Here is a 16,713-nt window from a genome sequence, read left to right on the forward strand (position 1 = left end):
GAGATTCCAGCATGCTGGGGCTCCGTGCCCACTCGAGAAGGGAGAGCAGCCCAGAGCCCAGAGCTGGGGTTGAACAATGCTTAAGTACACTTTTTTTGGGGAGGGCGGGGACTTTACATACATCACAGTCTCCTTTAACAAATCACCATACACCATGGGAAAGTCAAACAACAATTTTTAGACTTGATTAGTACATACATTGGCAGGAACAGGGCAGGCTGGAGTGATAGGTCATTACTAAGGAGGGGGTTACATTCAAACTGATTGGTTCGGGCCCTGTATGCCTACGAGACAAGCTGCACAGAGCCCTAGGCTATTAATCAACTAAATGGCCAGTAGGGCGTTGTCTTAACTGCCTCAGGAATTTCAGGTTCTGGATGTAGCAGAGGAACTTAACAATTCCTGGTCCTTCACTTTTTAACTCAGGCCTTGCAGCTTAGAAACTTTACAATGCCCGGTCTTTTACATTTTAACTCAGGCTTTGCAGTTTAGAAGCAGCTTAGAAACTTCACCCTTTCACATTGATGATTCAGTTAATTAAAGTTTAGGACTTACTGGCTTGGATCATAAAAATGTTTAACAATTCTCTTCTTTGTTATGAGATTGAAGCTTAGCCTGAAACTTGATTTACTTGGTTTTACATTTTGTCATAAAGTTACAGGATCAGAATTTATGTATGTATGTATGTATGTCTACATTTATTTTTGTGGTGCACATGACTGAATCCAGGGCCTTGCACATACAAAGCACATACTCTGTTACTGAGCTCCGCCCCCAACCCTAAAGAATCAGAATTTGACCTCTTTATATCTAGAAAAGGCATTGGGAATTATCTGGTTCAACTCTTCTGAACTAGAACCTTATAGCTAGAGCTGAGACAAAGAATTACAATCCCCAGACCCTGCCTTATGCTGAAGAATAATTCTTGGGTGCTTCTATATTTCATGTCCTAAGAGGAGACAATGAGGGAGGCTGTCAAACAAGGAGAAAAGAGACAATTTCCTCTAGGAGTCTTTTGGAGTTCAGAACATCATCGAAACACTTAAAACAATAATTTAAAAATATTTTCCCTCAAATGGTTTTTAAACTTTCATTTCACATAGGAGGTTTCTGCAGATTCATTTAATATCCTGGCCTAGATGAGTAAGGAGCCCTTGTGAGCAGAAAGGAAAAGCCAGTGATTTGGATCTTGGTTGCTATGGCAACACTGCTATTTTGATTATGACTGTTTACTGTAGCAGAATTAAGTTAAATGTGAGCAGCCAACTAAGATGAAGCTTGAAAATTTAACCTTAACTGTAAGAAAAATATAAGCTTTTTAAAAATGATGCTTCAAGTACATTGATGGATACATAACATTTAGCAAGAAGATCATTCCTGTTTTCTGAGGAAGCAGAAAGAAACGTGACCCTTTATTGAAGAGGAATGGGGGCCTCCCACAATCTGCCCAAATCAACAAGTCAATATTTGGCAATTTTAAAACCTAAAGAAAAACTGAACAAAATTCCAAATCAACACAGACAATCCCAGTGTTGACATCTACTATATCTGAGAATACATATATTCTCTTGGGAATAGATAGACAGGGAAGTCTGACATTTCTACCTGTAGCGGGGTTTTTGTGAGATTTTTGCTAGCAGGATTTTGCAGATTTTTGCAATGGATCTCCATGTTGATCTAAGAAATCACAGACTAAATTGTAAACAAACATACCAAGGACTGGGGATATAGCTCAGGGGTAGAGTGACTTCCAGCACTGCAAACAAAAAGAAAAATTATCAAAACCTCCACCTACCAGAATGTACTTATATGGCTCAGGGCTCCCCTCCAAAATCACCACCCTAGGGGCCAGTTCTTATTTGTAAAATGCTAACACTGTTCACAGCCTGTTAGGAAATGTCTTCGCTCCTTCTGGAAGTTTCCTCTGAATGTTTGAAAATAATGATTTTGGATTCAGAAGATTGAGCTATGTGACCTGGGCAAGTAACTTTTTTTTTTTTTTAAGAGAGAGAGAATTTTTTTTAATATTTATTTTTGTTTTTAGTTTTCGGTGGACACAACATCTTTGTATGTGGTGCTGAGGATCGAACCTGGGCCGTATGCATGCCAGGCGAGCGCGCTACCGCTTGAGCCACAACCCCAGCCCCCCTGGCAAGTAACTTAACATCGCTTAATCTCATGTCCTCTTCTATATAATTTCTATACTAATAGCTCTTATCTCATAGGACTATTGAAAAAATTAAATGATTTATTAACATAAAGCTTAGCCCATAGTAAACACTCAATAAATAAAAAAATATTTTTGTAATCATTACCATAGTAACAAGAGCAGTACCCATAGCAGAGATGTTATATCTAGGTATTAAAGCGCTTGTCATTTAACATCTGGGATTTAAGAAAATAAATTGTAAACGCTTTTGTATTTCTACTACACAGTGATAGATGCATATCATAAGGAAGGTCCAGATGGACAAACAGTTAGTATGACTGGAAGGAACATCATCTTTATCAATAGCTACAACCCCACCCTGCTAACACAAATGAAGAGATGAATCACCGTGAACACCACCCATCTCACAGCAGTGGGACTGTAACTACAGAGAGGTCCCAAGTGCACCCACTACAAAGTAAACATGATCTCAGTGTGGGTAGAAACAGCAGGTGCCTCAATGTGTGGGAGTGTCAAATATTGAAGCCCAGGCTGGTGGGGCCCTCCAGCTGTCCCCAAAGACATCCTCCCGAGGAGGACTAGCACCAGAGTGTGGGTGGGACTAAAATGATTCAACCTCCAGAGCTTGATGGTAGTAGCAGTTTTTGTAAGTTGAGGGCAACTATAAATCAGGTAAAGAGCTTCAGGGAAAAGTCTGAGTTAATAAATAAACCAAAGAAGGAGAATAGGCTATATTAAAAAACAAAACAAAACAAAACAAAAAAGATTGTGCAATTAGGCAGGAAAGATCTAGGGTTCACAGAATGATTGCAGACTGAGTCAGAAATGCAGGGAAGTTAAACATATAAAAAGGCAAGATGAGACTGGGAAATACAGAATAGTTATAGAGTCAATTCTAAACCCCTACCCCCATTTATTCTTAAATCTGAGGCGAGTAAGTCTTTGAGCCTTGTCTTCTGAAGCATATAACTGCAGATAACATGAAAAATTTAGAGAAATTGGGATTGGGGGGAGCCCCAAACAAATTTAAAACTTCTATAAAACAACCTATGCAGAAACTCATTATAGAGAGCAGAGCAGTACAAACGGAGGTTGACTAAACAACTGGAAGTACCAGCCAGGATGAGTTTGGGATGTAATTGTGTTGAAACATTTCTTTCTTTTGTTTTTTAAAGAGAGAGAGAAAGAGAATTTTTTTAATATTTATTTTTTAGTTTTCGGTAGACACAACATCTTTATTTTATTTTTATGTGGTGCTGAGGATCGAACCCAGCACCCCGCGCATGCCAGGTGAGCGCGTTACCACATCCCCAGTCCCATGTGTTGAAACATTTCTAATGAGGATTTCAAATATAGATTTGAATTTCTACATTTGAAAAGGACACTCTAGCAAGATTTTAGAGATGTTATAAATTTTTTACAAATATGGTGGATATTATAAAAATCTCTACTTTATTGAACATCTAAAAGTATTAGATAAAATATGTTTAAAAGTCTTTCAAGCCAGATGCAGTGGCTCATGCCTATAATCCTGGTGGCTCAGAAGGCTAAGACAGGAGGATCACAAGTTCAAGTTCAGCCTCAGCAACTTAGCAAGACCCTATGAAACTTGGTGAAACCCTGTTTCAAAATTAATATTAAAAAAGGGCTGGGGATGTGACTCGGTGGATAAGCGCTCCTGGATTCAATTCCTGTACAAAAAAAAAAAAAAAAAAAGAAAGAAAGAAAAGAAAAGAAATGTCCTTAAAGATACATGACTGAACAGGCAATAAAGTAAAGACAGTCCTTAGAGACCATTAAGAAGCAAAATGAAAGTGGGATTTCCAAGAGGTTACTCAGACCTAACATGTCAACTTCAACAGATTCACAGGATTCAGAACATGCGAAGTCTAGAGGCATGGCAAGATAGGGTGCTTAAAAGAGATTGATACATAAAGCCAAGAGCCCTGAAGTTATACCTTCAAAGAAAAGGTGAACTAGAAAAAACAGATCTTGCAAAAGGTCACAGTAAGAAAACTTGTCTTGACCTTGATCTAGGTGGAGAGAGAGAAAAAAAGAAACACCTCCCCTGAGATTTAACCACAAGGCAGAACTCACGTTTGTGGACTGAATTGTGGTCTAAAAACCTCCAAGCCAGGTATTTATTTTAACATGATTTCAGATTGATGTGCCCTCATATGTCTCCTGAGAGCAAATTTTAATCTTAGAAGAATGTGCTCCCAACCTACAGCTCAAAAACCCTACAAACAAAAGTTGCACTGATCATGAGCTCACAATAAAACCAATACTCACAAAATCTACACTGTTAAAAAACCTTTATTGAGAGGGAGTAAGCAAAAAGAGCCAACACCAGGATGAGACCCATAGAAACTTTATATATTAAAGAAATTAAATAGAGAATTGAAAGTCTGAGTAAGGAATAAGAAACTACAAAAAAATGAAGAAGTATATGAGAAAAAGAAACAAAAAGAACAATTAAAATGCAATTTATAGAAAAAGTGAAAAATTACAGTACTAGATATGTACACAAATGGGTAAAACAGAAGCCTCGACATAGTTGGAAGAAGAAATTAAAAATAGAAATCAGAAATTAAGGGCTGGGGATGTGGCTCAAGCAGTAGTGCACTCGCCTGGCAAGCGTGCGGCCCGGGTTTGATCCTCAGCACCACATAAAAAAAAAAAAAAAAAAAACAAAGATGTTGTGTCTGCCGAAAACTAAAAAATAAATATTAAAAAATTCTTTAAAAAAAAAGAAATCAGAAATTAAAGATATTACTTAGAATTTAGCATAGATACAAGGTGATGGAGGAAAAAATAAGTAGTATGTTAGTCAAAGTGAGATAGTCTAATATGCATCTAATTGAAATTTCAGAAACAGAATATGGGGGGCAGTGCACAATGAGTTAATGGATGGGAATTTTCCAGAACAATGAAAAGCATAAATTCTCAGATTTAGCAATCGCAATGTTTTGCAAGCAGGATAAAAGAAAATCTATAGCTAGGCACTAGATAAAACAAAATATTATTAAAGGCAAAGGTAAAATTCTACAACAATGAAAGGAGGAATTACCCAAAAATGAATGACAATTAAGTTGGATGAGACATCTCCATAGCAGCATTGCAAGCAGACAGCAATGGAATAATGCCTTCAAAGTAGTATGGAAATAATTACTAACCTAAGGCCAAGCAGGAAATGGTGAGGAAATTAAGATATCAGATTCAGAAGTGGCCGCCAATAAAATCATAAATGTCAGAGTCAGATTGCCCTTGGCTCACTAAGAGATTAACATGTTCAAAATTCGTATCACTTATATCAATTTATGGAGATTTTGCCTGAAGGCAGAGGAAAGAGCCATGTGGAATTGTGAAGGACTATTAATTAAGTGGGTACAAGTCTGCTTAATTTACCAACGTGCTCCTGCTATCTTTGAAAGAGTATTCCAACCTAGACTTTGATTCCAAATCGTATGTGATCATCTTAAAGTATAATTCATGTCCATTCTACATTTTGCTCTAAAAGTTTCATTCCAAAAGTCAATTATGTAAAATAATTCAAAGTTGTTAAAAGTTGATTTTATAAAAAAAAATGTTCTTGATGTTTTGCAGATGATATTTTCTCTCTCTGTACTCAACTGTTTTCATTTGCTTTTGAAGTAACTACTAACTTTATCTTTCTGACTCAGCTGATACCTACTGCTCTGTACTTCAATACTCAGCCTTTGGCCCTCAGACCAAAATATCTGTTCCAAACACTCTTCTGGAAAAAAGGGGAAATAATTATACTTACCCTCTCATGATATTCACTCTCTTTGAAGAGATCATGCAAAAGAAGTTATACAGCTTAGTTTGAAGAAGCTTCGTTTTAGCCAATAAACTAATCATCAGAAAACAAATAAGGACAGGGCTGGGGATACAGATCAGTTGGTAGACTGCTCGCCCTGCATGTACAGGTCCCTGGGTTCAATCCCATCACCACAGGGGGTCGGGGGAAGACAAGAAAATAATCAGGGACAAAGCATCATGAAGTTATTGCTGGTAACATTTACTACCTTACTGACATTTTAGAATGTTTTGTTACCTAATACCATCCTTAAATTGATTTCATTTCACATATAAATGCATAAATCTAAAAAGGAATAAAATCTTGAAGGGAACTATGAAGAAGAAAAAAATTTAAAAATGGCTTAGTTGTACTGGTCATTCTGAATGACTAAATTTTTTTTAACCTCTAAGTGGCAAAACTTCAAGTGCATTACTTTAGCTCCTAAAAGGAACCCTCAGAAGCCATCTTTCATGCACATTCTGTTTTTCTGCATCTTGATCTGAGTAGTGGTCACATGGGTAGATACAAATGTAAAAATTCACCAAAGTATAACACACATTTGTGTACTTTATGTACATTATACCTCAATTAAAAATATAACTACAAACACATATATTACATGTCTTCAGTAAGTCTTGGAGATAACACAGAAATGAAATTTTCAAAAAGATTTCCAGATGTTTCCAATGCTCAGTAACTGAACTGGGGCAACCAGGATAATGTTCTAAGCACTTTAAATGTCTTGCCTTATTAAATCTTGGTGTAGTTTGGATTAGTGTTCTTCAAATGTCTTGAAAGTGTTGGTTCTCAGGGTGGTGTTACTAGAGGTAGTGATACCTTGGGAGGTGGGGCCTAGTGGGAGGTCCTTAGGTTATGGGGGACAAGAGCTTGAAAGAAACTGTGGGACCCTGGTCTCCAGTGTTTCTCAGCTTCCTGGCTCAAGATGTAAATGGTTTGGTCCTCCACTGCTGCCATCACGAAATGTTGCTGTGGTCAGAGGCCCAAAGCAATGTGGCCACCCAATATTATACTGGAACCTCCAGAACTATAAGCTAAAACAAATAGTTTCTTTTTGTAAGTTAATTGTCTCAGGTATTCATTACAGTAACACCAAGCTGACTAATAAAAAACTCAAAAGCCCTATGAGGTAAGTTAACCGTTCTGGGCTTTTGGTTACAACCAACTTAAATCACTATTAGCTACTGTAAGCAGAAAGATAATATATTAAGAAATGTAATGGGCCTGGGGTTGTGGCTCAGCGGAAGAGCACTTGCGAGGCATAAGGAGCTGGGTTCAATCCTCAGCACCACATAAAAATAAATAAATAAAATAAAGATATAAAAAAAAAGAAATGTAATACGATTGATTTTACTGTTGGGAGAGTTGCAGAAATAGCCTATAGCATAAGTTTGTAGAAAACATTGCTCAAAACATTCAGCAGAACTGGATAGCCAAAGGGAATGCTGCCTCCATCACTATCAGGAACTTAAAGGATTAAGAAGCTGCTGCTACAGATGCTGTTCCAAACTATGACAGTTGCTGTTACAACCAAAGCTTCCCAGTCAGAGAAATATCAGTAGAATAGACAGAGGGGATTGAGTGGAAGGGAGGAGAGACAGGATAAAGGAAGAACAGAAGAATTAATCTGACCTAACTTTCCTATGTACATATATGTATATATGTATATCCACAAGACACTAAGTAAAAAACAAAACAAAACTTTAAGAGCCAAAATATCAATAGAGGGGACAGGAGCAGGGGGAGAAAAGGGAGTGGGGAGAGGAAGTATTTGGGACTGAATTAGAGCAAATTATATTCCATGCTTTTATAATTATGTCAAAATGAACCCTAATGTTGTGTATAACTAAAAGGAACTGATAAAAAATAGAAGGGGGTAGAAAACTTCCCCATCAGGAAATTGTCTGCTGAATCAGGGAACTGTCAATACAGCAGCTAGTTCTAGAACCATGTTGTTTTTTCTGCTACCAGCTAAAAATGAAGGCTCCATGCCACATATCTCTATTCCCACATAATTTAGGTCTGAATTCAAAGGTTTATGGGAATGCATTTGATTAGCAGATTTTTAAAAAATATTTTTTAGTTGTAGATGGACAATATCTTTATTTATCATTATGTGGTTCTGAGGATTGAATCCAGGGTCTCAGACATGCTAGGTGAGCGCTCTTCCACTGAGCAAAAACCTCAGCCCCTGATTAGCAGATCTTGACTTATAACCAGAACACTAGCTATTGGAGATTCTGGAAATGGAAAGTTCACATCCTCTGTAAAACAAGAAATCATGCTAGAAGGGAACTGGAATAGGCATTGAGTGGGCTGAGAGATTCACATATGACTAAACCAAAGCACAGAGATTAAGAAACTGTTCAAAGACACACAACTAGTAAGTGGCAGAGCCAGTATGCAAACCCAAAAAGTATGTCCCCAGAGATTAAGCATATAAAAGAACAATAATACAGCACACAGATAAACTCATAGGTAGGAAATTTCCATTCCTCTCATATAAATTTCCTCATTAGAATGGTACTGAATAAAATTTGTCTGCCCCACTTAAAACACAAGGCTTTGTGCATGCTATTCAAGCATTTTACTACTAAGCTACATCTCCAGCCCTTTTTATTTTTTATTTTAAGATAGGGTCTTGATAAGTTCCCCAGACTGGCAATACTTGTGATCCACCTGGCTCAGCTTCCTGAGTCACTGGGATTACAGGTGTGTGCTACCATGCCCAGCTTATAAATAGCAACTTGTAATTTACTGTATTCATTAATTCTAATAGTACTTCTAGGAATTGAATCTCACAGTTTCTTATCTCCTAAATTCAAAAGATATTAATTTATGTGGCTTTTTTACCTATGGTCTAGAAAGTGATTTCAAGTATTGTGGGAAGAGGGAGGGGAATCCAAAAATCATTCTTCCACCACACAGTTACTGAAGACATCCATACCTAGACTTTGATATCCATTTCCAATTCTAGATCCTCACATCGGTTTCATGGTACAAATAAAAAATACCCATTAGTTATTTTAAAACTTTCTAAGAGAGCATATTACTGATTCTTCCTTCAGCAGTAACTCTTGGGTTTTCAATAGAATGATCATTATTTAGCCTTTGCTTGGAAAGCTGACCATTATATAGATTTTTATGAACTGAAAACCTTAACACTAACACTCGCAACATATTCTCTGTTATCTGAAGCTGTATTTACATACATTTGGTCTTGCCTGTCTAATAATCCATTCCATCTATCCATCCATCCATTCATCTACCAATCTCCATTCATCATCCATCTATTCATCCATTCATCCATCTATTCATTCCTCCTTCTATGACTCAGATATCCAAATAAAAACATTAAACCATACCCCAAATAAACATATCAGTAAGTGTATACTATGGTTCTGAGGAGAGAGAAGAGTAAGTTCCAAACCACAGGATGGAAATGTTGAATGTTCCCCACAAAAGAGAATTTGTCAGCTATTTTTAAAAGATAATTTTGAACAGAGATCCTTCTGGAGGGTGGACGAAAGATAAAATGCTTCCTTTGACATGGCAAGTTATAAATTGTAAATATGCCAGTTTGGGAAGGTAAATATTTGCTAAAGAGTAAGTACATGGCAAAGGTACGTCATTATATCAAAAGTAATTAAAAAGCTCCATTTAATATCACACACACCTATTCCATTTTTAATAAGCTTATAGCCTCCACTGACCATAGCCCAATCTGTCTCCATGGTGGAGAAGGAAATGATAAATATCCTTAGCATGACTTCCAACAAGGTGAGTCTGAGTTAATTATTCTGTATGCAAGTGAAAATGGATTTGGTTAAATAAATTAGTCTGCCAGGCAAGTCCATCCAGCCACATGCTGGACAGAATTTCCTATTAATCAAACGTACATCAAACTGTTATCAATGATGTGCTCACAAGAAGAGCTGCTTAAAACTTATATGTTGGGACTGGGGTTGTGGCTCAGCGGTTGAGCGCTCACCTAGCATGTGCAAGGTCCTGGGTTCAACCCTCAGCACCACATAAAAATAAATAAACAAAATAAATGTATTAAAAAACAAACTTATATGTTGATTAATAACTAACTTTTAGTTCTATCAATGTAATATATGCTCATAGATTTTAAAAATCACATGAGGCTAAAGGTGAAAAACAATAGTTCCTTTCTCCCTTCTATCATCTTCTCCCCCATTCCTCATAGTCTACTACAGAAACTTGCCATTCTAGTTTTTAAAATCATTATGTATTTGATTAATATGTTTACCTACAATAATGCATCACTTTTAGATAGTATATATTGGTATCCTATTATGGTAGGTAAGAATTTAGGCCTCAAGCTGGATGTGGTGGTGCACACCTGTAATCTCAGCAATTCAAGAGGCTGAGGCAGGAGAATCTCTAGTTCAAAGCCAGCCTCATCAACTTAGCAAGGCCTAAGCAATTTAGTAAGACCCTGTCCCAAAATAAAAACTAAAAAGGGCTGGAGACATGGCTCAGTGGTTAAGCACCCCTGGGTTCAATCCCCGGTACCAAAAAAAAAAAAAAAAAAAAAGAATTTAGGCCTCAGATATACATATATGTGCAGATACAAAGGCTTCCTTCCCCATTTTCTAAATATGGTGAGGTCAATTTTTTTATTAAAACAATATGTAGTGTTTATATTATTGTAAACATATAAATATTGATCACTGCTAAATAGCCTAAGAATATTTTTTATTATATAATAATATCATATTAGTATATTGCTGCTTCTAAGGTAAGTAGTTTTTCTCTTCTGCATTTGCATTGCCTATTCCACAGTTGTTGACCTGGGACTACACGCTATGCCTCTGCTAAATTTCTTGTATCATTTCTATGATGATTTCCTCTGCCTTGTCTTTTGTTTTTCGTTTATTATTCCTCCTTCATTATTGTTCCTGTTTCTTTCATGTTCTTTATTTCTTATTAGTCTTGTTCTTTGTATTTTGTAATACAGGATCTCTTCAAGTAGCTGGTGATCTTTGGCTGTGGGTTCATAGTTAAGGGTGAGGCATTAAAATTTAACTGGAAGCTCTTGCTGTGGGTAGGGCTATGGATTGAGGGGCTTTGTACAGTATGTCTGGACTGTTTTGCCAGAAATGGATCTTCCTACTGCTTGACTAACCAGAGAAAGATGGGTAAGGATACTGTTTCGGACAGAGAGGTTCAAAAAGTCCCCTTTGTGGTGACAGCATTTAACCAGAGAACTAACTGAACAAGGGTTGGAGCAATGCAATGATCTGGGACAGGTTCTAAACAGAGAAAATGATAAAGGCCCTGAGATGGGAACAGGTTGGCAAGGATGAGAACCAGCCAGGAGGCCACAGCCATGTGAGCAAAGGAGATCAGGAGGAAGGATGTGCATTTCTGATATCTGCAAACAATTTTTAAATAGATTTTGTCAGGGACATTAAAAAGCCAAACATTAAAATATTTTATGACATTTTATGAAAATAAATCCAAATTCTTTTAACAATGTTTGACATCAGACATAGAAACTCATCAATATTTGTTCTTTGATGAGTCAGGCAAGCTAACAGTTATGTGATATTTTTTATCTCATTCAACCTATTAAGATTCTGAAAAATAAAAAAATTCATGCCTCATAAACACTTACATTAGAGACTCTCTGAATAAGATACAAATCTCTACACAGAGGTCTCAGCTAAACCAAAGGAAGTAGCTCATATTGTTGAAAAACACCAAAAGCTTAAAAAAAAAAAGCAGTTGTCAAGGCAACAAGAAAAATAATTACAAAAAGTTTTCAACTCATTAACTATCGTGTTCAGAAGCTAAAGTTTTATTTACCCTTAATAAGCCATTTTAGAAGATGGGATGTGAATGAAGAATCCACAACACAGGGGAAACTTACTAGTAAAAAGTCACTTATGAAAATAAAAAGTGAGTCCCATAGTTTGTAGGCTAAGTCACGAGAACTTTTATTTTTTTAATTTAAAAATGATTCTGTAACTTCCTGCATGGCACAATTTTACAGAGAACTGCCATTTATTAGTGTGACACCAAATGGTTACTGAGAGACCAGAAGGTCAAATAACTTGCTGGAGGGTTTCCAGATCTTTCTCCTTGAATGTCTGTAATTTCAGAGTGACTCAAAGTTGACTTTAAACGCCATCTGTGCTCTTCTACCAACCACTCTGCCAAAAATCCTAGTACTCAAATGCCATCAAAAAGGTTCCTAAAGGGCTGGGGTAGTAGCTCAGTGGTAGAGCGCTTGCCTTGCATGCCTGAGACACTGGGTTCGATCTTTAGCACCACATAAAAATAAAGATTGTGTCCATCTACAACTAAAAAAAAATAAAAATAAAAAAAAAAAGAGCTATAAAAACGTTCCTGACTCTCCCCTTCCCTGGTTTCTCCACTTGGAAGCCTCCACAGTTCCTGGGGACTCTGTTATCCTCCTCCTATGGAAAACCTTCCCCAATTCCCCAGGTGGAGCTGGCCAGCTCTCACCCACACTCCACAGCATTCAGTATATGATATCAACAACTATTATGTCTACTGAATGTTCACATGTGTCTCTTACCTGTCACTTCTTAGAGTCAGGAACCCTGTCCTATCTGTAATGCCCTGGCACAGTGCTAAGGTAAATGTATATGACGGAATAAGAAATAATGAATTATAATGTACTGCCCTAGTTTTCACCAACTAGCAGGAAGACTCTGGAAAGCTGGTAATGCAGCGGGAGGAAAATGCCGTCTGGTTCTAGCTCAGCCCTAGCTGGAGGTTTGACTGTTGAACCTCTTATTTTCCAAAATGTGTCTGTAGAATACTATCTGTGTCCTCTGAGATGCTAGCAAGTGTTCCAAGAAATAAATAAATAAGGACAAGATTTTCTAATAAGTTTGAGAATAGCAGGGTGCTCATGGTCTGAATGTTTGTGTCTTTTCCAATTTCCTATGTTGAAATCATAACCCCCAAGCTGATGATCTTAGGAGGTGGGCCCTTTGGGAGGTGATTAGGCCATGTAGGAGGGGCCCTTATGAATGAGGTTAGTGCCCTTATAAAAGAGACCTCAGAGAGCCCTGGTGTCCCTTCCTCTATGTGAAGATATACTTAGAAGGCACCATCTGTGAACCATGAATCAGGTCCTTACCAGACACCAAAGCTGCTAACATCTGGATTTTGGATTTCACAGCCTCCAGAACTGTAAGCAATACATTTCTATTGTTTATAGGCCACTTAGTCTATGATATTTTATTGTAGTAGCCCAAAGACACTAAGACAGCAAACAGATCTTTTTATAGCAGTCCTCTGCACAACAACATCTTGCCCCTAGGACTAGAGGAGGATGGGATGAAGTGAGGCAGAAGTGCTAACCAACAGTTAGATAAATGCAAACTGTGTTTTCCATTATTACTTTTCACCCCCACCAAACTCTGTAGATTAAGTACTTTTCACAATAACAATTAAGTACTTTTAATATTAATATTTTAATGTACTGAAAGAACTAGTCAAATTAGAATGCAACCCAGCAGGGTGAGTTTGTATTATTTTTTGCTTGTATTATATAAATGACCCCTTTCCTAGTTTTTCCTCTGCATGAAAGTTCCACATTGCTACTTTCTCAAAAACAAATGGACAAAAACTTTGGAAGAGAAGGACTCAGAATAGTGAACCACTTCCCTAAGACATGAAGACCCTACCATAAACCTTCCTCCTGCAGGCAGCTGCTCCCCAGGCTTTCCAGGCCTCCAGGAGAAGGCGTGGATGTGAATGACAGCTCCCAACTTGCTTTCCCAAAAAATTGAGCACTGCCTTCCTGACAGCCAGAACATAAATATCACCACTACAAACTCACCCTCATGCAGATATCTGGACCCTGATGGCCACTAAGGGAATAAAATATAAACAATCACCTTAAGTTTTGGCTCCTTAGCACCAAAGGACAGCAGAAATATTGCAGATGAATGGGAGGTTCCAAGCCACTTAAGGTAACTTAGCATAGGCCGAGGGTTAGATAAAACAGAAATGATAAAGATACAAATCCAAACTATAGCCTGCTTTTCTTTTCTGAACAATTCTCTCTTTTAACTTCTCCCTTTGTTTCTATATCACAGTCATAGACACACCCACCACCACCACCACCGCACAGCAGGGTACTCACTTAGATGGACTGTTCTCAGGACAGGCAATAATTTATAGTAACCGGGTTAAGCAGAGGTCTAGAGATAATGCAAATGTCACTTTGTCCTAAACCAGAGCAGAACAGAACAATCAAAACAATGTACCCATTAAGGTATTTTAAAGGTCAGGAGAAACATAGTCTATCAGTGTTACAAAGATGAATAATCTAATTTAAAATAGGATCATTCAAATACTTCAGGAGACAAAGGAGAAACTAGGGACAAAGCTCAGAGGAGTCTGGAAGGAAAAATCTGAAGAAAGTCAAGAAGGAGAGACGCCTAGGAGTATATTTTAGGACTGTCTTAGGACTCTATTTTTAGGAGGCAAGAGCAAGAGTACAAACACTGTAGGTTGTGTGCACCCAGGAGCCTGACAGCTCCAGGTCAGAACAAGGGGACCATGTCAGCCACAGAGCACTGGCTGGCCTCCATGTGGTTCCAGAAACATGAAGAACAGTGCAGCATTGCACAACTGCCCAGAAATCCAGGCGGGACCTAGAGAAGCAAATCTTCAGGTTGTAAGGCAGGGAACCAGGAGTCATGAGATTTTAGTCTAAAAGCTGTTGGATCCAGGCCTGCTTTCTAGATGAGACTGAGGACAATAGCATTAGTAAGCAGCATGGTTCTATCCTCGAGGAATTCTAAGTCTTTCTCAGAGGTTTGGAGTATATGATATACTATGACCAACATAATTTCAAAAATTTAAGCTGTGGACAGGAGGAACATGAGTTCTATGTCATGTGATACTATTTTCCAGCAAGACATGAAAGCCCAGATCCTACTCTGAGTTACACCTTTGTGTGTGGTAGAAAGAAAATGGAGGCAGCAATATATGCAGGTCCCATTTGACCCAAGAACCCTACAACAGTAGAGAAGTTTCTCTCTTGAATTTACTTCAACTTGTCTTAAGAAATGAAAATAAGGGCAGCGGTGGGACAGGAGAGAGGAGAACAGAGGGCATGAAACCATTGGAATTATAGGAAAAGCAAAAGAAGAAAAAATATAACAAAACAACATGAGTTTCCCTTTGTATAGAAGGATTATAGTGTTTGTCTTTTTTGTTTTTATAGGTTTTTTTTTTTCATATTTCCTAATCTTCTACAATGAATACTTAACAGAAAAATTTTGAGAGAGAAAGAGAGGTCAAAGGGATTAATCAAATTGAGACAGTTCAAGGGAAACAACAAAGCTATTGCCAAAAGCTGTTGCTTGTTCCTGCCTCAGGCACTGCCTCCATTCATCTTATTTCTTCAAGGGCAAAAACAATCACTTATTATGTATTTATTAAACATCCACCACATTCGTGATCCTGGATAGAGAAATGAAAGATGTGGCTGGTGGCGTCAACAAATTTGCAGTCAAGTACCAAAAGAAATAATGACTATATATTAACACATGTATATGCATATAACATCATAAGCTCTGAATCATTATAAGCTCTATTAATTTTTACAAACTGAACATACCTAAGGATAATCAGCAATGAGATCAAGAAACAGAACCCCAGAAACCCTCCTTATGTCTGTTTCTAGTTATTACTCTTCTAAGGTACTTCAAAGGATTCTGAACACCTAGATTGTCTTTTAAAATACTTTGCATACATGAAACCACACCCTATGTATTCTTTGGTACCTGGCTTCTTTCACTCATCCTTATGTTGTGAAATTCATCCCTGTTGTATACAGCAGTAGTGTTCCTTTGCAATGACAGATTTCCATTGTGGAAAACCATCACCATTTACTTATCCATTCTACTAATGACCGGCATTTGGGTAGATTCTAGCTATGGCTGCTTTGACCATTTCAGGGCATGTTTTTCCATGAACATATGGATGCACTGCTGTTAGATAACTACCTGGGAGTAGAACTACTGCACTGCAGTTATACATATATTCAGCTTTTGGAGATACTGCAAACATATGACAGCTTCTCAGAGTATTAAGGGTCCAGTTCTACTTTTTTCTGCATCATAATAATGGCATCATATACCAGGTCTGTGACAAATCCAATCTACCACCCAAAATTGAGAGTCCCCCAAATCAATCTGTTTCATCTACCTTAAAAATACTATATTTGCAGATATTGCCTAGGCCTATTTTTTTCTCCCTAAAGAACTATGAACTAAAAAGTGCAAAGGAAATTATATTGTAGCTAAAAGCAAATCATATCACAAAAGAACAAGCTGCCTAATAAAACACAACTTGTAATTACTATTCACTTCAAAATAAATCAAATTATCCATATAAACTCAACCACTTACTGGTAAGTTAATGAAAAATATGACAGTATTGAACATTTAATTGCTTCTATTACAAAACCTCCAAACTTAAGCTTAGCTTATCAGACAGGCAAGGGGAAATTAGTTAGCAACAGATGCATCAGTAAAAACCTGTTAGAACACAGCTCCAGAGTTAATCTTCCCCAAGTTTATTACAACCATCTGCCCATTTCTTTTTTAAGTTTTCACTTTAGACAATCTTACTTAGTACCTCCAAACAAATTGCTTTTTGCTTTTTTTTCCTTGATCAGTAT

General features: G+C 37.4%; 1 protein-coding gene and 1 long non-coding RNA gene across 7 annotated transcripts in view; one reads left to right on the forward strand and one right to left on the reverse strand.

The window, feature by feature from the left end:
* Shld1 (shieldin complex subunit 1) overlaps positions 1 to 16,713 on the reverse strand; it is a 91,275-nt gene that overhangs the window by 14,682 nt on the left and 59,880 nt on the right. Inside the window, exon 4 of one of the 6 annotated variants that reach the window (XM_071608768.1) lies at positions 1,714 to 1,756. The exons of the other annotated variants lie outside the window; for them this stretch is intronic. Coding sequence (XP_071464869.1) covers positions 1,714 to 1,756 — 43 coding nt within the window. The remainder of the gene's footprint in view (positions 1 to 1,713; positions 1,757 to 16,713) is intronic. 6 annotated transcript variants of the gene reach the window in all.
* The window catches only part of LOC114108472 (uncharacterized), a 68,972-nt gene continuing 65,365 nt past the window's right edge, over positions 13,107 to 16,713 (forward strand). Inside the window, exon 1 of the long non-coding RNA XR_003585483.3 lies at positions 13,107 to 13,205. This is a non-coding gene — a long non-coding RNA (uncharacterized lncRNA). The remainder of the gene's footprint in view (positions 13,206 to 16,713) is intronic.

The sequence above is a fragment of the Marmota flaviventris genome, chromosome 2, assembly GCF_047511675.1.
Source record: "Marmota flaviventris isolate mMarFla1 chromosome 2, mMarFla1.hap1, whole genome shotgun sequence".
NCBI classification, from domain to species: domain Eukaryota; kingdom Metazoa; phylum Chordata; class Mammalia; order Rodentia; family Sciuridae; genus Marmota; species Marmota flaviventris.